This window comes from Lithobates pipiens, unplaced genomic scaffold (assembly GCF_037356315.1).
Source record: "Lithobates pipiens isolate NorthernLeopardFrog02 unplaced genomic scaffold, aLitPip1_a1.2 Scaffold_8, whole genome shotgun sequence".
NCBI classification, from domain to species: Eukaryota; Metazoa; Chordata; class Amphibia; order Anura; family Ranidae; genus Lithobates; species Lithobates pipiens.
In genome coordinates, this window is record NW_027507903.1 from 149346941 (window position 1) to 149369117 (window position 22177).

At 38.0% G+C, this 22177-nt stretch overlaps 1 protein-coding gene and 1 non-coding gene across 2 annotated transcripts in view; both read left to right on the forward strand.

Moving 5' to 3' along the window:
• The window catches only part of ITIH2 (inter-alpha-trypsin inhibitor heavy chain 2), a 62044-nt gene that overhangs the window by 19742 nt on the left and 20125 nt on the right, over positions 1-22177 (forward strand). Inside the window, exons 9-17 of the mRNA XM_077472767.1 lie at positions 4296-4412; positions 4870-5038; positions 7348-7473; positions 7899-8080; positions 10921-11109; positions 11781-11920; positions 13748-13920; positions 15858-16013; positions 16583-16696. Coding sequence (XP_077328893.1) covers positions 4296-4412; positions 4870-5038; positions 7348-7473; positions 7899-8080; positions 10921-11109; positions 11781-11920; positions 13748-13920; positions 15858-16013; positions 16583-16696 — 1366 coding nt within the window. The remainder of the gene's footprint in view (positions 1-4295; positions 4413-4869; positions 5039-7347; positions 7474-7898; positions 8081-10920; positions 11110-11780; positions 11921-13747; positions 13921-15857; positions 16014-16582; positions 16697-22177) is intronic.
• On the forward strand, positions 13855-13955 carry LOC143965211 (U6atac minor spliceosomal RNA). The gene has a single exon (XR_013271592.1). It is a non-coding gene; the product is annotated as a U6atac minor spliceosomal RNA (small nuclear RNA).

A 22177-nucleotide genomic window follows, 5' to 3' on the forward strand; every position in this document is an offset into this window, starting at 1 on the left:
ATCCTAAACCTGAGAAGAAAATTAGATCTCTGGATATTTATTAAACGTGGGCGATGGTCAGAAAAATATTTAACAACCTTAGCTCTCTTTTGGCATGCCATGTGTATTCTAAACATAATTCCTAAATTGCTAACATACATTGCAACCTGTTGAAAAACCCTAATCTTTACACCCACAATTGGAAAAGCTTAGTGTCAACACTGTAGTTAAACCAAACATACAATGATGCTCTAACATATGTTTTTTAGTATATATACTGTATTACTATCATACAAATATTTTGTAAAACAAGGATTAGGGAAATATTGGCACATCTCCTTCATCTTTAGTGAAAGTGATGAGAGCATTAATATAAATATTTGTCCTGAACTGGGAGAAATACACCCTGTTTCCTTCCAAAACCGTGCTAGCTCCTATCCATAAGGTAGAATACAGAGGGATTATTTTTTTGTTGCTGACTTAATTAGGAAAGGAAATATAAAAAAACATTTTTAGGGGCCCCCCATGTTGTAATATGGATATGTTGCCCATTGCTAGAACATCTTAATGAACACTATCAGTAATCCAATTGAACTGCTTTTTGGGACTCACCAGTACCTGGTTCAGCTGATATCTCTATGGTATAAAAACACCACCTACATGTGATTGATTGCAATGCCAGTGATATAATCTATCTAATATAACAAAAACTATTATAAATTTCATGAAAAAATAAAAAAAAATATGAAAACATAACACATAAATTGCATATGTGCAATCAAGTGAAAAAGACAACATCAAATTTTGCAATCTAGAAAATTATTATATAGAAAAACCTCAATAATGCTTCCACCAAGCTCTTCTTTTAATAAAGTGTCCAGTGCAATTAAATGAACACCTTCCCACCCGGCCAATAGCAAATTGACGGCCAAGTGGTGGTTTAGTTATCCTGACTGGGCATCATATGACATTCTGTCAAGTTGTCCCGATTGTGTGGTCGCAGGGCCACGCAGCGGCACGATCTGTCACCAGCCACATCCATAGGACATTGCCAATGACCGATCTGAGTACTGGCTCCCTGCCGATACCATGTGATTGCCATGACGTATTACAGCAGGTCACATGACAGTTGTAAACAATAGATGGGTTCCTTTCATGCCATCCAACATACAACTATATACAAATGTGTTGCTAGATGTGCTTGGACAGTGTGATCACATGGCACATACAGGGCCAATCAAAGCCCATCTGTACCACCTGACTAGCTCTGGCCAATCACAGCTAATCAAAACAACACAGACTGAAATGAGTCAGTTTCATTGAGTAAAATGCTTGCTTATAGCAATGTAATGCATTGCTATATGCAAACATAATGTGTAAAAAAAAAAAAACCCTGATCACTTCCCCAAAGTAATACAATGTTATTATGGTAACATTATATTGCTCTGGTCACAGTGTGTTGCAAAAAAAAAATCGTAAAAAAAAAAAAAAAGAAAAAAAAGTAATGTAATAAAAAATAAAAATAAAATAAATTATTAATTTTATTTGTTTGTACTGTGACCAGTCAGTGTCCCTGATAACTACCACACCCGTTATATGATAACACTGTACTGCTCTGGTGACAATATGTTAAAAAAATAAGATTTTTTTTATTTTCAAAAAGTTATGACAAAAAGTTACAACTTCAAAAAACTTGCCATGCCTCTTACTAATTACCTTGGATTGTCTACTTTCCAAAAAGGGGTCATTTAGGGGGTATTTGTACTGTCCTGGCATTTTTGGGCCTCAAGAAATGAGGCCATCACTACATCAGGATTGATCAATTTTCAGATATGTCCCATAGATTGTGGATTCTATAACTTTCCTACAGACTAAGTAATCTACATTGATTTGGTTTATTTTCACCAAAGAAATGTAGCACAGTACACTTTGACCCAAATTTATTTATTTGCAAAATTTTATAGCCTTTTTTGTTTATTTAGCAAAAAAGTCAAAAACCCAATGGTGAATAAATACCACCAAAAGAAATCTCTATTTTTGTGAACAAAATGATAAAAATTTCATATGGGTACAGTGCTGCATGACCGTGCAATTGACATTCAAAGTGTGACAGCACTGAAAGCTGAAAATTGGCCTGGGCAGGAAAGGGGTAAAAGTGCCCAGTTTTGAAGTGGTTTCAAAGTAATTGATAAATTGTCCCATGCACAGAAATCATCCATATATAAAGTGCAAAAAAGTCTCTGTGCAAAATGTGCAGGAAGGAACACTGCAAGCTCCACCATAAAATGTGTCAATAGTACTACCACAATAGTACTAAATCACCCACCAAAGAGACTGGCTGGTAAACTGAAAAAAAAAACAGCACATTTTCAAATAGAACCATCACTAGATCAGCAAAGATTCCTGCAGAGCATCACAGTGGATCTCATGGAATGATCCCTATAATTGCCATAATAGGGAATAGAGAGCTCCCATAGTGTAAGACTGTATATTTATTATCCTTAAAAAGCAATTACCATAAACGTACATAAATAATGCCACAAATGATACTAGTGTAGCGCATTCAATCTTATTAACAGACTGGCTCCTGCCATGGCTTCCAGGCTGCAAGTGCAGACCTGGCATGCGTGATGATGTCACGGCCAAAGGTCCCTATGCGTTGCATCTCCTGATGTGTTCTAGGGGTGAATTGAGTGGTATATCACCACTACGTTATTTATAAAATAGCACAATGTAGACATACCAAAAAACAAATCTATTTTAAAAACACAAAAGCAGCATATAACTATCTCTAATGGGAGCAAAAGACATTTAAAAACAGATAACTTTTTAGAAATACTGCACCAAAGCAGAATATTAGTGTCTTGAAGGGACGTGCACACCTAAGGCACCACTCCAACCTAAAAATATTACTGCAGCATTATATGCACAAAATAGATTAAAGCCACACTTTATGCACACTCAAGGCAGCACTCTAACCTAAATGTATGCACAAAAAAGGGTGGGTTAAAGAGGCACGATAAAGTCAACGAATAATAATGAAAAAAAGCAAGAAAATAAAATATGAATAAAAAAACACAAATAACCCCAAAGTAAAAAATATATATATATATAATATATATATATATATATATATATATATACATATATATATATATATATATATATATATATATATATATATATATATATATATATATATATCAAAAAAACTGTTCAAATCAATATCAATGTTCATGCCATCTGGTTGCAATGTGTCCAATTCAAATATCCATTTTGTTTCCCTTCTAGAAACCTCATTCATTAAATCCTTCCCCGTCCAATCATTCTTAATCCTATCTATTCCCTAGAACAGTGTTTCTCAACTCCAGTCCTCAAGGCGCCCCAACAGGTCATGTTTTCAGGCTATCCTTTATTTTGAACAGGTGATTTGATCAATTTCACTGCCTTGGCAATTACCACAGCCATTTCATCTGAGGGAAATCTTGAAAACATGACCTGTTGGGACGCCTTGAGGACTGGAGTTGAGAAACACTGCCCTAGAAGACTAATAACCTGGGATCCTTACTATGTTTCTACCTGAAATGTCTAGATACACTATGTTTCTTGAAGTTATTTATTATCTTATTAATATGTTCTCCTATCCTATCCAGGTCCTTTTCCATCCTAGATTCCCCCAGAGTATAGATTGCATTTATATTTTTGCCACCCAAAGGAATTATTTTACATTTTTCTATATTGAACCTCATTTGCCATGTAGTTGCCCACCCCATTTATTTGTTCAGATCTTTACATCCTGCAGAGAAGTTATTGCCCTGCTTAGCTTAGTATCGTCTGCAAATACAGAGATTGAACTGTTTACCTCATCCTCCAGGTCGTTTATGAACAAATTAAACAGGATTGGTCCCAGCACAGAAACCTGGAGGACCCCACTACCCACCCCTGACCATTCTGAGTACTCCCCATTTATCACCACCCTCTGAACTTGCCCTTGTAGCCAGTTTTCAATCCCTGTACTCACCCTATAATCCATACTAACGGACCTTATTTTGTACAGAAAACGTTTATGGGGAACTGTGTCAAATTATTTTGCAAAATGCAGATACACCACGTCTATGGGCCTTCCTTTATCTAGATGGCAACTTACCTCCTCATAGAAGGTCAATAGATTGGTTTGGCAAGAATGATTCTTCATGAATCCATGCTGATTACTGCTAATGATACCGTTCTCATTACTAAAATCTTGTATATAGTCTCTTATCATCCCCTCTAAGAGTTTGTGCTAACATAATGTTTCTATTATTTTTCTATATTAGGTGTTCAATGGATACTTTCTCCACTTCGTTGCCCCAGAAAATCAGCCTCCACTTCCAAAGAATATTTTATTTGTTATTGATGTCAGTGGTTCCATGTGGGGAATTAAGATGAAACAGGTAAGTGTAGGACACAACCTAGAAGAATACATTTAAAGAAAAACTCCAACATTAAAAAAGGAGGAAAAAACACATCTAATCACACCAGCATGGTCTCATAGTACTACTGCATTGAAGGTTGCTCATACAATACATGACTACTGTTAAGTACAGAAGAAAGGACTGCCTACCTCCACCATTGGAAATGAGAAAGGATCTAAGATGTCACCAGACTGGCCATGAAACCATATGCAAATTTTTATTTGTTATTCGTTTACGTGATGTATGTCCATTGGAAGGGAGCTAAATCACACATTACAGCAAGGAAATCCCACCATTGTAGCAGCTGAGAGATATGAGGTCAGGGTGTGATTTTTCTCTCCCTCTCCACCCTCCTTCCAAGTGTCCATGTGAAATTAAATGAAAGTTATATTTAAAGCATTTTTTATACCAATTTGTTGTGTTTATTTTTTCTTAGACAGTTGAAGCAATGAAAGCTATTTTGGATGACCTTCGTCCTGATGACCAATTTGGTATTGTTGACTTCAACCACAATATCCGATGCTGGAAGGATGAGCTTGTTTATGCAACACCCACTGAGAAAGATGGTGCCAAGAAATATGTTCAGAATATACAGGCTATTGGAGGTAAAAGCTTGCATTAAAGCAGTAGTAAAGTAATTTATTTAACTTTTACCTACAGGTAAGCCTATAATAAGCCTATAATAAGGTTTACATGTAGGTAAAAAAAGGTTTAGGAGATATTCCCCTTGTAATGAGCCACTGAATTCACCGGCACATGTACTCCGGGGATTCTCGATCATTATAAGTGAAATAAATAATGATCAAATAAATTATTAAAATAAATTTTAAGAAATTTTATATTTTAATAATAATTAAAAGTTCATCAGTGATATGACTAATTCATCAATAACAAAATTTTCCATGACAAAAGTATTTCATAATGAGCTAGTATGTAACAAAACCCACATTTTTTGTTCTTTTTCCCCACAAATAGAGCTTTCTTTTGGTGGTATTTGATCACATCTGCGGTTTTTATTTTTTTGCGCTTTAAACAAAAAAACCAACAATTTCGAAAAAAACACAATATTTAGTAGTTTTTGCTATCATAAATATCCCAAATTAAAAAATTCATTTTAATTTAATAGTTTAGGCCAATATGTATTCTTCTACATATTTTTGGTAAAAAAATTGCAATAAGCATATATTGATTGGTTTGCGCAAAAGTTATAGCGTACAAAATATGGGATAGATTTATGGCATTTTTATTATTATTTTTTACTAGTAATGACGGCGATCTGCGATTTTTATCAAGACTGCGACATTGCGGCAGACAGATTGGACACTTTTAACACTATTTTGGGACCATTGGCATTTATACAGCGATCAGAGCTAAAAATAGCCATTGATTACTGTATAGATGTTACTGGCAGGGAAGGGGTTAACACTAGGAGTGATCAAGGGGTTAACTGTGTTCCCTGGGTGTGTTCTAACTGTAGGGGGGATGGGACTGACTAGGGGAGGCGAGAGATCGGTGTTCATACCTAGTAAGAATACACGATCTGTCTCCTCTCCCCTGAGAGAACCGGGATTTGTGTGTCTACACACACAGATCCCAGTTCTCGCTCTGTCACAAGCAATTGCGGGTGCCCGACGGTCATCGAGCCTGCCAGGCACGTGCATCGGCTCACCTGCTATGATGTCTTAAAAGAGAGACGTACAGCTACAGCGATTTGCCCAGCCGAGCCAACCTGCCACAGTATAACTGCAGCAGCTGGTCGACTAGTGGTTAAAAAATGCCACCTAAAACTCAGTCTAAGTCTAAATCACAATCATGAATGTAATCCAAGTTTAAAACATGCAATTTAAGAAAATCCCTCTTGTAAGAGTATTGGAATTTATTTATGTGCCTATGGTGTGCTTCAAAGAGGTCAGGTTCCTCATTAAAGGGACCCTGTCACTATACCATTAATTTGAACAAAAATACAACCATACAATCATATATGAGGAGGATTTGGGCCAGCACAAAGATTAATCAGTTACTCCCAGAAGTGGTGAGGACTATGACAAGGATGAAGGGAGTTGTTCTAGGAAATTTACTTTTTTTTCCTAGCAAGTTAAAAGACAGGTTGCAAGTGAACAAAAATCATAAATGAATGGAAAGCAAAAACACTGCAGGTAGACATTTAAAACACTTCGTTTTTCTGTGCTGTTACTTTCAAGTTGGTGACAGAACTGCTTTAAATATCTGCCAGACGTTGCTGACAAAATGATTGTTGTCATGTAAGACAATGATTGTTTCAGCAACTGTCAGATTAATATGACTATGTAGAGAATACAGAGAAATGACAAGGAAAAGTAAATGTAAAATGTTCACAAAACCTCAGGCAGACTCTACCATATCCACTTGACCTCGGGAAGATTAGCAGTCATTAGTGCCTTAGATCTCACACTGCAGATATACAACAATGAGGCTACTCATATAAGATAGCAAATCTTGATTTTTTTTAAATTCAGGTCCAATGTGATGCTTGATGTGGGATGTTTATTATTATACATTTTGGCATACAATAATTTAGTTTCTATATCACCATGTATTACTTAATGTGTGAGGTTTAAAGCTAAGCTAAGTTTAGTGGTATGTTCAGAATAGGGTAAGGGGGTAGTTTAAGGCCACCCTTAAATTTTTTGTTAAATTGCATTACCTACAAAATGTAAGACTGTATTTCTGTGATTAACATCTTACTGCCACACAGTACCTAAATAAAATGTCAAGAGCTATCAAGAATCATCTTGGGTCTTAAAAAAGATTTATACACATTAGGAAAGACACATATGTTAGTAACTATTTAATAAATATCAACTGTCATAAAATGTAGTATATACTGTCAAGGTGTATATGTTAAAGTAATATTTAATGCTAATCATTTTAACAGGTACTAATATCAATGAAGCCCTTCTTAGAGCTATGTTTATACTGAAGGAAGCCAATGACCACAAACTGTTGGAACCAAACTCAGTTTCCTTGATTGTGCTGGTTTCAGATGGGGATCCAACTGTAGGTAAGAGCGCATTACTGTAGGCGGGTAGTAAGTGCACACACTGACCTTAACACTTTAATGAGAAAATTTGTCATTCTATATAGTAATCACTTCTATGGTATTAGCTGTAGCTGATCATACTCACAACTATGAGTTAATGTGCTATAAATGGCAAGACAATGATTTTAATGCTGCTGTTAGAAAAAGCCATTTATGTTGATGCTGAAATGTTTTTTTTCTTTTTTTTTTAAACTTGACATGTCTATATCCTCTTTCAACATAAAGAATGCATATAATTCAAATTTTGAGTATTCATAATACAGATCATTTTATGGTCAACACATTTTTGAGTTGAAAACATGTCACCTCATGATGTGAATGGTTATTTGAATTTGATTGCTCTGAATCGTATATTAAATGTATTTATATTGACTGTTTCTGTCTAGGTGAACTGAAGCTGTCTAAGATTCTGAAGAATGTTAAGACAAATAATCGTGATGAGTTCTCCCTTCATTCTCTTGGGATTGGATTTGATGTAGACTATGACTTCTTAGAAAAACTTGCTCAGGAGAATCATGGATTAGCTCAGAGGATCTTTGGAAATCAGGATACAGCTGCTCAGCTCAAGGTACGTTGTCTCTGCATTGCCTTTTTGCTCTTGTTAATCCTGGAAGAAATAATAATAATGATAATCTTGCCCCCTTATATTTCTGTAATGCCATATTTACTTTAAAATATGTTTTTTAGAATATTTTCTCTAGTTCCCTTGAAAAAGTTACATAGAAACAGAAAAGTGACTGCAGAAAAAAGGGCAAATCATCCATTGAGTCTGCCCGTTTTGTTTTGTTTTTTGTTTGTTTGTCTGTTTTAATTTATAAATGCTATAGGTTTTTTTTTTGCTTTTAGTTGAGATTGATTTTTTTTTATCTTTTAGCATAGTCCTATTTTCTCATTTTTGTCTTTAGTTTAGTCAAGATATGTTTTTATGGTGCTTACAAGTATAGTACTAATTTCAGCCATCTCATCTAATTATAGTCAGTTTGGGAAGCAATAGAGTGTATGTATATAACTCCCAACCTCGCCAGCAATCCCATAACCAAGAAGAGATAAAATTAATTAACCGTTGGGTTTTTCCAGACAATCGTACACTGTATATTTTCGTAGTGTGATATACTATCAGGGTGTTTAAGCAATGTTTCCTTCTTATATATAAAGGTGCATACAAAAATAGTGTTAAAATTCCAAATAACTAATTGGTTGCACGTGGCGCTATTACCTGTGTACCTTTCAGTAGACGTGCCCTCACCTCCTCAGTGATCCTATCTCAGACCATAAATTGTGTGATCAGTAACAAATTATATAGATATTTATCACTCAGTGAATACCCAAATTTACATTTAGATTACATATACAGTGACAAATATAAATGAATGTGAATATAGTCCATCCACCAAACAATATTTGAAAATATCCAGATTACAGAAAGTCTTTCTATAAATGCGTGAAAAAAGTATCCAGTGTTCAGATTCCTTTTTACAAGTGACTCCTTCACCACACCATCCGTGATTTATGCTCCCCCCTTCGTGAAAACACTCACCGACTGCTAAGCCTTACACTCTCGTGTGAGGCTCAAGGGCTTTCAAAAAATCTCTCAAGATGAAATTCAGACCCCAGCACATCCGATTGGAACTTCTCCACTTACGCACTTCATTGTATATATATATACCTCAAGGAGAAATCACAGAGGGAGACCCCAATAGTGTAATACTGCAATCACTCTTTAATGTTTTAAAAAATCTCACTCCTTATGCACTCACATGAACTTAAAAAAGCAAAATCACTTCAAAAGAGTAAAAAGACTCGCTTCACAACTTCACTCCACAATACTATTCTGAATACGTCGGGGCATTGGTGGTCACGGCGGACTCATTAGATGCGGTACTGAATCGCTTAATCTCACCCCTCCTCGTGCGTCCCGCCTGGTCCCACACAGCAGGTCTGTTCGAAAAAGGGGCGCCTTCAAGTCAAATGATTCAGTCCTCTTAGTCCTGTGCCTCCTTCCCAGCTCCGTGTATGTCAGCTCAATATTCACCAGATAGCCACGCCCCCGACATGTTTCGTCATATCAGACTTAATCATGGGATATGATATGACGAAACATGTCGGGGGCGTGGCTATCTGGTGAATATTGAGCTGACATACACGGAGCTGGGAAGGAGGCACAGGACTAAGAGGACTGAATCATTTGACTTGAAGGCGCCCCTTTTTCGAACAGACCTGCTGTGTGGGACCAGGCGGGACGCACGAGGAGGGGTGAGATTAAGCGATTCAGTACCGCATCTAATGAGTCCGCCGTGACCACCAATGCCCCGACGTATTCAGAATAGTATTGTGGAGTGAAGTTGTGAAGCGAGTCTTTTTACTCTTTTGAAGTGATTTTGCTTTTTTAAGTTCATGTGAGTGCATAAGGAGTGAGATTTTTTAAAACATTAAAGAGTGATTGCAGTATTACACTATTGGGGTCTCCCTCTGTGATTTCTCCTTGAGGTATATATATATACAATGAAGTGCGTAAGTGGAGAAGTTCCAATCGGATGTGCTGGGGTCTGAATTTCATCTTGAGAGATTTTTTGAAAGCCCTTGAGCCTCACACGAGAGTGTAAGGCTTAGCAGTCGGTGAGTGTTTTCACGAAGGGGGGAGCATAAATCACGGATGGTGTGGTGAAGGAGTCACTTGTAAAAAGGAATCTGAACACTGGATACTTTTTTCACGCATTTATAGAAAGACTTTCTGTAATCTGGATATTTTCAAATATTGTTTGGTGGATGGACTATATTCACATTCATTTATATTTGTCACTGTATATGTAATCTAAATGTAAATTTGGGTATTCACTGAGTGATAAATATCTATATAATTTGTTACTGATCACACAATTTATGGTCTGAGATAGGATCACTGAGGAGGTGAGGGCACGTCTACTGAAAGGTACACAGGTAATAGCGCCACGTGCAACCAATTAGTTATTTGGAATTTTAACACTATTTTTGTATGCACCTTTATATAATTGACAGTCTATGGTAAGTGGCCGCTAAGGTATAAAACATTGGGTTATCCGTAGCGCTGTGACGATACACTAGGTAAAGGGTTTTGTGGAGTGTGTATCTTTAAAATAATATAATGTTTCCTTCTTGTATATAAGCACGAACATGCACTCCAGGCTGAACTGAACCACAATTTGTATAAAAGATCTTTTGGTGGTTGGAATATGCCTGTATTTCCAACCACCATCTAATATTTCTAGGTGGTGTAAAAAGTAGTAAAATCATTTTTACAATATAGTAACTCCTAGTATTGGTAGAAATGTATATGTGGGACATTACTTGATAGTAAAAGAGAATATATGCAAAACAGTTTTGAAAATACAAGATTTTGCACATTTACAACTATTTAATTGTTTGTTGTAGGAATTTTATAAAAAAGTTTCCACTCCGCTGCTGAAAGACATTATTATTCAATACCCGACAAGTGGCATTTCAGATGTGACTAAAAGCCGTTTCCACCACTATTTTGGAGGGGATGAAATTGTTGTTGCTGGTAAAGTTGACACTGATCAGACATCGAAGGTCGAAAGCTTCATCGAGGCAACGTCTGCTGTAGGTGTTCAATGCAAATCAAGTCTGCCATTAATGCAAGCTATTCTTTTTGCTTATTGTTTTTTTTTTCTTAGTTTCTCTATAAAGACCACTGGAAGGAAATATTGTAAAAATGTTGTAGCTTTTTGTAGCTGTGTACCACCATAAAAGGCATCTTTCAAGTCAAGTGCTACCTTTAATAATTCTTATTAGCATTCAAAATTCTGGGATATATATGGGACACATAAAGATCAATTCATATAGTAATCTTGGTGTTTTTGTGCTGTAATTCTTAATGCAGTCGGGTGGATATCTTTACTTACTCTTGCTTCTCTGTCTACTTGACTCTCAGGACAGGTGCTGATACCTGTGTCACTGGAGACCAAGGTAGACACTTCTGCTCTGCAGTGTTATGATTGTGTTTCTCTCTAACGATTGGTACCTGGTACGGTCAAAAGTCTTACTTTTGCAACAGTTACCGATCAGTGTAGGAAGAGTGTTATCTAAACTCCAGACAGAAAGTGTATTTTCAGTGTTTTCCATTTGGACCACCTTTAGAATAACACATTCACTGAGAATGGGTCTACAGCAACATTACTAGACATTTTAATGGTGACATTGTGACGTTTAAAGCTATTTAAGACAAGATATGTGCTTTGGCAATAAATTTATCATATGTATTCCATGTGTAGGGGGATACACAGTTCTTATTGGATACAGTAGCAGAAGTAGAGGCCCTAAATGAATTCTTCGCAGAAAGCAAACGTGCCTTCCCTGATTTTGCCAAGCAATACTGGGCGCAGCTGACAATTAACCAGCTATTAGCAGAGAGGTAAGGAGGATTCCATGCCTTGTGTTATCTCATTGTTCGTATACTAGAAACCTCAAAGACATTGGCAGCTTTCAGCAAGGGTGTGAAAAAAATAATTATATTGTTAACTGAAAAAAAAAAATTGTATAAATGGTAAAGCAACAAAAATGCACCATCAAAGTGTCTCAACAATAATTAATTATTGTGCATCACATTAATACAAAGCTGGAGATGGGCTTTAACAATCATTTCATTCATTTTGATCACAGGCCACTAATCTGTAGGTTGATGGAGCTGCTCAGTAGAATTATTAATATAGGATTTATATTGCACCAACAGTTTGTGCTGTGCTTTACAATTTAAAAGGAGACCGCACAGTTACAATACAACTCAATACAAAAGGGTTAAGAGGGCCTTTCTTGTGAGAACTTACAATCTAATAGGGAGGGACAGGTGGTACACAAGGTAATTATTGTGAGAGGGATGAGCAGATGGAAATTAAAAGTTCAGTTTTTAGGTGAAGATGGGATAAGCTTCCCTAAAGAGATAAAGTGAAAAGTATAGACATAGACTTGGGTGTAAATAGCATTAGAGATGGTATTGAAAGCCATGAGAAGCTGAAGGAGATTAGGTGACCAAGGGAGCAGGTTTAGAAAAGAGGTCGAAGGACAAAGCCTTGGGGGACACAGAAAAAGAAAGTGGAGTAGAGAAGTCAGAGTTGTAGGCAACGCTGAAGGAATGCTGTAATAGGTAAGAGGAGAACAACACCAGGAGAGAGCAGAGTCTTGCTGGCCATAGGAGTGGAGATTTTGAGGAGTAGCAGGTGGTCAACAGTATTAAAGGCAGGACAGAGATCTAGTAGTATGTGTATGGAGTATGACCATTGGTTTTAGCAGTTTTTTAATCGTAAGTGAGTTTTAGTAGGGCACTTTTTGTAGAGTATTGCAAACGAAAGCCAGACTGTAAGGGGTAAAGAAGGTTTTTGTTAGTGAGGTAGCAGCTCAGACAGTTGTAGACTAGGCATTCTAGAAGTTTAGATGTAAATGGGAGCAAGGAGTTGGGTCCTAAGTTATTCAGGCTGGTGGAGTCCAGTGAGAGTGAGGTGACCAGTGCATACTCTAAAGGGGAGGTGAAACTGCCAGTAGAGAGGAAAAGAGTAAAGATGTGAGTGAGAGAGTATAAGATAGAGGAACAGGGTGACTGTAGTAGCAGCGAGGGAACATGGTCCAGGGGACAGATGGTTAGGTGAGTGTCTGAGAAGAGACTGGCAAAATCTTCACTAGTAACGGAGTCAAAAGATTAAAGTATTGCATGTGTTTTAATCAGGGTATGTTAAGTGGGGAGAAATCTTTTCAGTGGAGATGTCCCCACAAATTGCATCTTGTTTTTGAAATGATTGGCAATCTCCTAGGAAATATATTCCCTAGATGACATTATATGGCATAATGGAAATGGCCATGCCTTGCTATATCAGCAGAACTAATATACCTCCACCCCCCTAAAAGTGAAGTTATCAGTCCAATCTCCCAAGAATGGACTAGGCATTTTGTGAAATAGATACCAGGCTAGAAGGTACATGCCATTTACATTTTTTTTCATGTATTGCCATACTATTATAATTGCATATCTCAAGGATGTCAGAGAGTATGCTGACATTCAAACCCTTAATTTCAAAGAGTGCTATTAGACATACTGTAAATAGTCAGTGCAATGAAAAAAATGTGGAAAAAATATTTTGCTATCATTTGTATGTAGCCTTTTGACGTAATGTTAAGGTAAGATATTTGATTAACAGAATTTTTTACATAGATTGTAACTATAATTTGATTTATTTGATTTCTACTACAGGAGCTTGGCAGCTACAGCCGAATCCAAAAGGACACTTACCCACAAAATAATGCAGCTGTCAATCACACATCATTTAGTGACCCCTTTCACATCACTGCTGATCGAAAGTGAGGATGGAAAGGAGAGAATGTTGGCAGATCCCCCAAATGTTATCAAAGGAGCATGCTGTCAAAGTGAGAATTGTTTTTACTTTCAGCAATTTTTTTCTAGATCATATATTGATATTCTTTAGGCTCAAGTGCACATGTTTTTTTTTTTGCGTGCTCCCACGCAGCGTGTTTTTGTCCATTAATTTTAATGGACTGCCAAATGTGTTAGAATGAGCCAAAAAACAGATGGTACTGCAATTCCATGCATTTTGGGGGCCATGAATTCCTTCGTGTTTGCCAGATGTGGGAGTGCCTGCAGAGAGCATCGCGGTCCCACACTGCAATTGATGTGAACCATACAAAGTCCATACAATGTGTAAAAATGAACAAATATTTTTCCAATATGTGAAAAAGCAATACGCCAAACAAACCATTGTTTGTCCCCAAAAAATATATATTTATCATAAGTAATGATAGCTTTAGTGCCAAATTTAGAGGCCCTTACTTAAATATGAAAATGGCAAAGGAGTTCAACTGGTTAAATCAAGGAATAAAGTATTAATGTTTTAACAGCTTTTGACATACCACACCGCTTCACCTGGGCTGTAATTGAACAATATTAAGGCCTGGGCAGGTGTGGTATTGCTCACATCAAGTGGGTTTTGCAATCCTATACAAGTCTATGCCAAACCTGCTAGAATTAAGTCAAATGAAGGTCAGAAGGAGGCCAACTGCAGGTAAATGCACCTGTTAATGAATTCTGAATAATCTGAGAAGTGTCTCAAAGGGATGTCAAACTACCTAGATAGCAAGCAATTGTGCTGCAAGCTTGAAAATGACTTGCTAAGCTATTGATAGACTTGTCAGGCTTCACAAGCTTGCTGCACAATTTAAGCAAGTCCGCATTGCAAGACTCCAGATCAACTTTCTTTGCAAACATTCTGCAAGTCTGCTGCAAGTTCTGATTCAGTTATGTTGCGCAATAGTCATCCCACCACAGGGGTCACTGTGGCTGGATTTTAATGCTGTAGACTTGTAGAGCTCTTGCTGCAGACACACCACTGAAACTTTGCTCTTGCTAGAGGCTTGCCATGCAAATTTGCCACAAATTGGAAAAGAGTCAACTAAAACTTGTGCTTCAAGTGCTCTGCAATTGTACAACTTGCCAGTGAAAATGTGCAGTGAGTTAATAGACTTACAATCCAACACATCCACAAATTTGTGGCAAGTTATCCTTGCTATATAGTCGAAAGACAGTTGACACAGACCCCGAGGCTGGATTCACACGTATACAGAGAATTGCAGCTCCAAGTTTCCCTGCAAAGATAAAAATCAGTTATTCAGCGTTTCCTCTCTGTTGTAGCTGTGGATCAGCTGACCAGGGAGAGGGGAGAGGTGTAGTGAGGAGGGGGAGAGAACTTGTGCTCAGAACAGAACACATTTGCGAATCAGATGCTTTCCCAATGAAGATTATGTGCCTGCAATTCGCACCACACTGCGTAGAAAATGCACACTTTTTTGTGCAATGCGGACACCAAAGTCCATTTGTGAACCAGACCCATTGAAAATAACATATTTTCAAATGTTCTGCAAATTGAATGCATGTACCCAGCCTTAGAGAGGCTGACGTGTGGACTGGAGATATAAGATTCAGGTACCCATCCCCTTTCCAGTTTAGGATATATACTGGAATTTTTGAGTTTTGAATAAGGGGGTGGTCTTCAGAGCATAAGGGACCTAGGCAATTGCCCAGTTTTTTCCTCCAGGGACACCAGCCATAATATTAAGCACATTGTATTGTAGATACAGTACACACAGGGCAAAGAGACAATTGTCATTTTACTTTAGCTCTTTGCACAGTATTAAAAGAAAGATGGAAGATCTTCAAATCAAGACTGCTCTCTTTAGCATAATGTACATAAGGGCTGCCCTATTCCTTGTTAAAAAATCAAATGAATGTTTATGGTGAACACTTCTTTAACACTCTGTAAATGATTAACACTTGATTTTTTTACCAATAGCAACACTAGTTACAAAGCCTCCTCCTAGTGTTCACACATTACCACCAAAGCCAACCCTACCTCCACCTGAACCACCTGTATCTAAGGAGTCAAAAGGAGGAGCAACTGAAACGATGACTCCATGCAAGAATGGAAAAACTCCAACACCAACTTGTGGTAAGTATACATCTGGTCATACTTTGGCTATAATCCTAAGTGATTTAGTGAATGGGCTATAGCATATCTATAAGTTTTGGATGAGCTATAAATTGTTCTGACCTTTTCCCAGTTTACAGCAGCCTTGAGGGGATAAACATTTTATATAATAAAAGTCTGGCTACAACCACCCCCACCCCATGGTCTAAGCTAGCTCTTCATCTCAGTTATCTGATAAATTGTAATGTTTGGAAGCTCAGTTTACATTTGGATACCTGTTAACTCACACCATATTTAAATATACTAAAACTTTATGATAGATATTATGATCAGATTAATATTACATTGTTGACTAATGTTACTACACTTAGGTATACTTTAAGGCCTTCAGGCCTGTGTAATCATATCCCTCCTTTTTTTCCCAAAAAACCCTCTTATGGAATAAAAAAAATATATTATATGATAGGAATCAATTTATTTTAGATATTCCAGCAGATCTGTATATAAAACATTTGATAATGACCTCTGCACTATATAGAGTAAAAATACATAAAAACACCAGTATGTGAACACTAACAATTATTTTGCAGTTGATACGGATCCACATTTCATTATAAACTTGCCAATAAGCCAGACAGATGTCTGCTTCAATGTTGATGCACAGGCCGGAAATATGTTGAACCTCCTGACCGATACTGAATTAGGTAAGTGTAATCATATAATATACAGTATGTATTGCTTTTTATTAGCTAATGAGGAGTGTCATCATTCAGTCTACCTTTATGTCTGCTGCCTGGGTTTCATCAAAGTGACTGCAATGCCCGAAGATCATTATTTTTTCATATGGTGAAGTAGATGGCAGCCTACCCCATATTTCATATGGGTTATTCTTATTTTTGACTAACTGTTTGGTAATCCATTCTATGACTTGTAATGTCCCAGAGTGATCTGTACTCACCAAGGTGGTTATTCTAATGCTGCGTACACACGATCGAATTGTCTGGCGTACTTAGTCCGACATACAATCCGGCAGATAGTCTGGCGGACTTTCTACCAAACGGACTTGGCCACACACGGACACACAGAAAGTCCAACGTTCGCTTGCGCGATGACGTACAGCGCGTACGACGGGACTAGAAAAAGGAAGTTCAATAGCCAGTAGCCAATAGCTTCCTTTTTCGTACTTGCTTCTGAGCATGCGTCATTCTTAGTCCGCCGTACTAGCATACTGATGAACGTATTGTCCGCTGAAACCCAAGTCCGACGGGAAGATTGGAGTCCAAAAATACTTTCTTAGTCCGCCGGACTTTACGCTGGAAAAGTCCGCTAAAGCCCACACACGATCAAATTGTCCACTGAAATGCGTTTCGGCAGACTAAGTACGCCGGACAATCTGATCGTGTGTACGCGGCATAAGTCTGCAAGCCGAAAGCAAAGACCCTTATGACCTTAAAAGCAGCCTTTCTCAAACTGGGTTCTGTGGAATCTGAGGGTTCCTTCTGAGGTTGCTTGGGGGTCCTTGGAGCAGTGAATAGAGGTGAATTTATCAGGGGACACTAACATTTTCACTGTCCACATTTCTGTTCTGTTATTATTATTCCTTTCATGTCAAGATTATTACCGAGAATAATTTTGTTGTATGAAGAAAGGGAATGCCATGGATGTTATTCTCCTATTTAAAATTATTTATAACTTATTGATCACACTAATGTCCCATGAACTGTAGATATAATCATTTTAGCAGGACTTGAAACCTGAACATCACTTTAAGAGTGCTCAAGGGCAGGGCCTTTATTTGCCACTTAAAAGAGAAGCTTTTAGGCCATACTTTTCTTACGGGTAACAGGAGTACTTGTGCTCTCTCGTGATCCTGAATCAGCCGACAGTGGGCTAAAATCTGCTGTTGGCTGACCTCACACAGACATTACAGGCTCTGGAAGGATCACTGGATCCATCCAGATGCCTTTTTGGCAACTGGCTCAGCCTTTCAGAGTCACGTTGAGAGCCTGTGCCAGCTGCTCCAGCCCCCTGCTCAGCCTGGCGCTCCAGGGAGCGCTGGAGGGGTAGGGCAGAGAGTGGTGACTGACAGTTACTGCTTTCTGCTAAGAGCAAACCAAGAACTGAGCAATCAGCAGTCATGTGTTTGCTCAGTTCTCAGATTAAGAGCATGCAGGGGACTACTGCAGCATCACAGCAAGGGATGGTCCCAAAGTTCTAATCGAACATAAGTTCAACTCGAATATCTGGTGTTCGTTTGTACGTAGCCCACCACAGAGAATCCCATAATACACTGCAAGATCGCAGTGCATTGACAGCTGCTGATTGGCCAAAGCATACCCCTGACCTGTATGCTTTGGCCAATCACAGCGCAATGTGCTGCGAGAGCCATTATTGGCCAAAGGCCGGGTGCCCCACACTATATAAGGCTGCTGCTTATATGGCAGCCGTATATATTGTGAATGAATGGAGATTAGGCAGGTAGTTAGTGTAGTGTGCAGTCAGTCAGTGTAGTATATGTAATACAATTCAGAGTATATAGTGCAGTTAGTGTAGTATATACTGTATCTCACAAAAGTGAGTACACCCCTCACATTTTTGTAAATATTTTATTATATCCGTTCATGTGACACTGACGAAATTACACTTACCTACAATGTAAAGTAGTGAGTGTACAGCTTGTATAACAGTGTAAAATTGCTGTCCCCTCAAAATAACTCAACACACAGCCATTAATATCTAAACTGCTGGCAACAAAAGTGAGTACACCCCTAAGTATAAATGTCAAAATTGGGCCCAAAGTGTCAATATTTTGTGTGGCCAGCAATATTTTCCAGCACTGCCTTAATCCTCTTGGGCATGGAGTTCACCAGAGCTTCATATGTTTTCACTGGAGTTCTCTTCCACTTCTCCATGACAACATCACAGAGCTGGTGGATGTTAGAGACCTTGCGCTCCTCCACCTGCCGTTTGAGGATGCCCCACAGATGCTCAATAGGGTTTAGGTCTGGAGACATGCTTGGCCAGTCCATCACCTTTACCCTCAGCTTTTTTAGCAAGGCAGTGGTCATCTTGGAGGTGTATTTGGGGATTGTTATCATGTTGGAATACTGACCTGCGGCCCAGTCTCCGAAGGAAGGGGATCATGCTCTGCTTCATTATATTACAGTACATGTTGGAATTCATGGTTCCTTCAATGAACAGTAGCTCCCCAGTGCCAGTAGCACTCATGCAGCCCCAGACCATGACACTCCCACCCTATGCTTGACTGTAGGCAAGACACACTTGTCTTTGTACTCCTCACCTATTTGCTGCCACACACGCACCTGAACCAAATATGTTTATCTTGGTCTCATCATAGCACAGGACATGGTTCCAGTAATCCATGTCCTTAGTCTGCTTGTCTTCAGCAAACTGTTTACGGGCTTCCTTGTGCATCATCTTTAGAAGAGGCTTTCTTCTGGGATGACAGCCATGTAGATCAATTTGATGCAGTGGGTGGCATATGGTCTAAGCACTGACAGGCTGACCTCCCATACCTTCAACCCATGCAGCACTCATATGTCAATTTCCCAAAGACAACCTCTGGATATGATGTCGAGCACCTGCACTCTACTTCTTTGGTCCACCATGGTGAGGCCTGTTCTGAGTGGAACCTGTCCTGTTAAACCGCTGTATGGTCTTGGCCACCGTGCTGCAGCTAAGTTTCAGGGTCTTGGCAATCTTCTTATAGCCTAGGCCATCTTCATGTAGAGCAACAATCCTTTTTTTCAGATTCTCAGAGAGTTCTGTGCCATGAGGTGCCATGCTGAACTTCCAGTGACCAGTAAGAGAGAGTGAGAGTGATAACACCAAATTTAACACACCTGCTCCCCATTCACACCTGAGACATTGTAACACAAATGAGTCACATGGGAAAATGGCTAATTGGGCCCAATTTGGACATTTAGGGGTGTACTCACTTTTGTTGCCAGCGGTTTAGACATTAATGGCTGTGTTTTGAGCTATTTTGAGGGTACAGAAACTTTACACTGTTATACAAGCTGTACACTCACTATTTTACATTGTAGCAAAGTATAATTTCTTCAGTGTTTTCACATGAAAAGATATAATAAAATATTTACAAAAATGTGAGGGGTGCACTCACCTTTGTGAGATACTGTATAATACTAGGGTTGCACCGAAACCAGTATCGATATCAGTATCTGTGCCGAGACCGAGTATTTTCAAAAGAATCATACTCATGCAAATGTACCGATACCTGCAACGGCTCAGTTCTTTGAGCTGTCAGTGGGTCTCCTCGGTTGACATCTGAAGTTTTAAAGAAGTCTGGTAATTGGAGCTGTCAAAAAAAAAAAAGTACCTGCCAATGTTTATTAACAACATTGCTCAGCCCCTGAAACACTAAACTAAAAAGAAACATTGGGGGTTATTTACTAAAGGAAAATCCACTTTGCACTGCTAGTGTACATGAAATTGCGCTGTAGATCGAAAGGGGGACATGCAAGGAAAATAAAAAAACAGCATTTTAGCTTGCACATGATTGGATGGTAAAATCAGCAGAGCTTCCACTCATGTCAGATCTACCCCTTTGATTTAGAGCGACTTTACTTCCAAGTGCACTTTCAGGTGCACTTGCAGTGCAAAGCGAATTTGCCTTTTGTAAATAACCCCCATTGTTTCTTTTTGTATCTTTCTGTTTTTTCATCTGCAGATCAAAGGGATGAGCACATGTTCCTCTGTTTAACACCTTATTAACCCTTAATTTACTTGAATCGGCCTTAATTAACTAACTATTCTCTTACATTTAATTATTATTTTCCTGCCTTTTTTTATAAATGATAAACAATTAAAACGTTTACACATATATATTAACATATATTTACACATTTACATTGAAAAATCACAAAATAAAAAAAATAAACAATTTATTTATTTTATAAATAACTTTTCAATGCTTTGTACCATTGCTGACAGCTGCAATGAAAATATAACAGTTGCGTTAGGTATTGGTAATTGGTATCGGCGAGTACTAAAAAAAAAAGTATTGGTACTTGTACTCGTAAAAAAATTGTATTGGTGCATCCCTATACTGTATAATACAATTCATAGTATATAGTGTAGGCAGTGTAGTATAAATAATACAGTTCAGAGTATATAGCGCAGCCAGTGTAGTATATATAATACAGTTCAGAGTATATAGTGCAGTCTGTGTAGTATATGTAATACAATTCAGAGTATATAGTGCAGTTAATTTAGTATATATAATACAGTTCAGAGTATATAGTGCAGTTAGTTTAGTATATATAATGCAGTTCAGAGTGTATAGTGTAGTCAGTGTAGTATAAATAATACAGTTCAGAGTATATAGTGAAGTCCCTGCAGTATATACATAATACAGTTCAGATTATATAGTGCAGTCAGTGTAGTATATATAATACAGTTCAGAGTATATAGTGCATACAGTTCAGAGTATATAGTGCAGCCATTGTAGTATATATAACACAGTGGAGAATATATAGTGCAGTCAGTGTAGTATATATAAGACAGTGCAGGGTATATAGTGCAGTGCAGAGTATATAATACGTTGTATTGAAGTGGTTAAGGGGAACTCTATGACAGAATTAAGAAAACAAATGGCGTAGGTCCCCCCTCAAAATCCATACCAGTCCCTTTAGGCCTGGCATTTTAAGGGGAACTCCACGCCAATTATTTTTTTTTAAATGGCATGGGGTCACCCAAAATACATACCTGACTATTATCCGAGCAGATGCCTCCCCCCCTCCCCCATGTGCATGTGTATCGGGTAAACTGTACGCCTACCCATTCTCCAAAAAAAGTCTCAAAAAGTAAAAACCACAAGAGACAGTTTTTGACAATTCTTTTATTAAAAAATAAAGTGTCCTGCGATGTACATTCATCTTTAACCACTTCAGCCCCAGAAGATTTTACCCCCTTCCTGACCAGAGCACTTTTTACAATTTGCCACTGGCTTGTTTTAACTGACAATTGCGCGGTAGATTGACGCTGTACCCAAACAACATTTGCATCCTTTTTTTCCCACAAATAGAGCTTTCTTTTGGTGATATTTGATCACCACTGTGGTTTTTATTTTTTGCGCTATAAACCAAAAAAAACTATTTTTGAAAAAACTATATTTTTTACTTTTTGCTATAATAAATATCCCC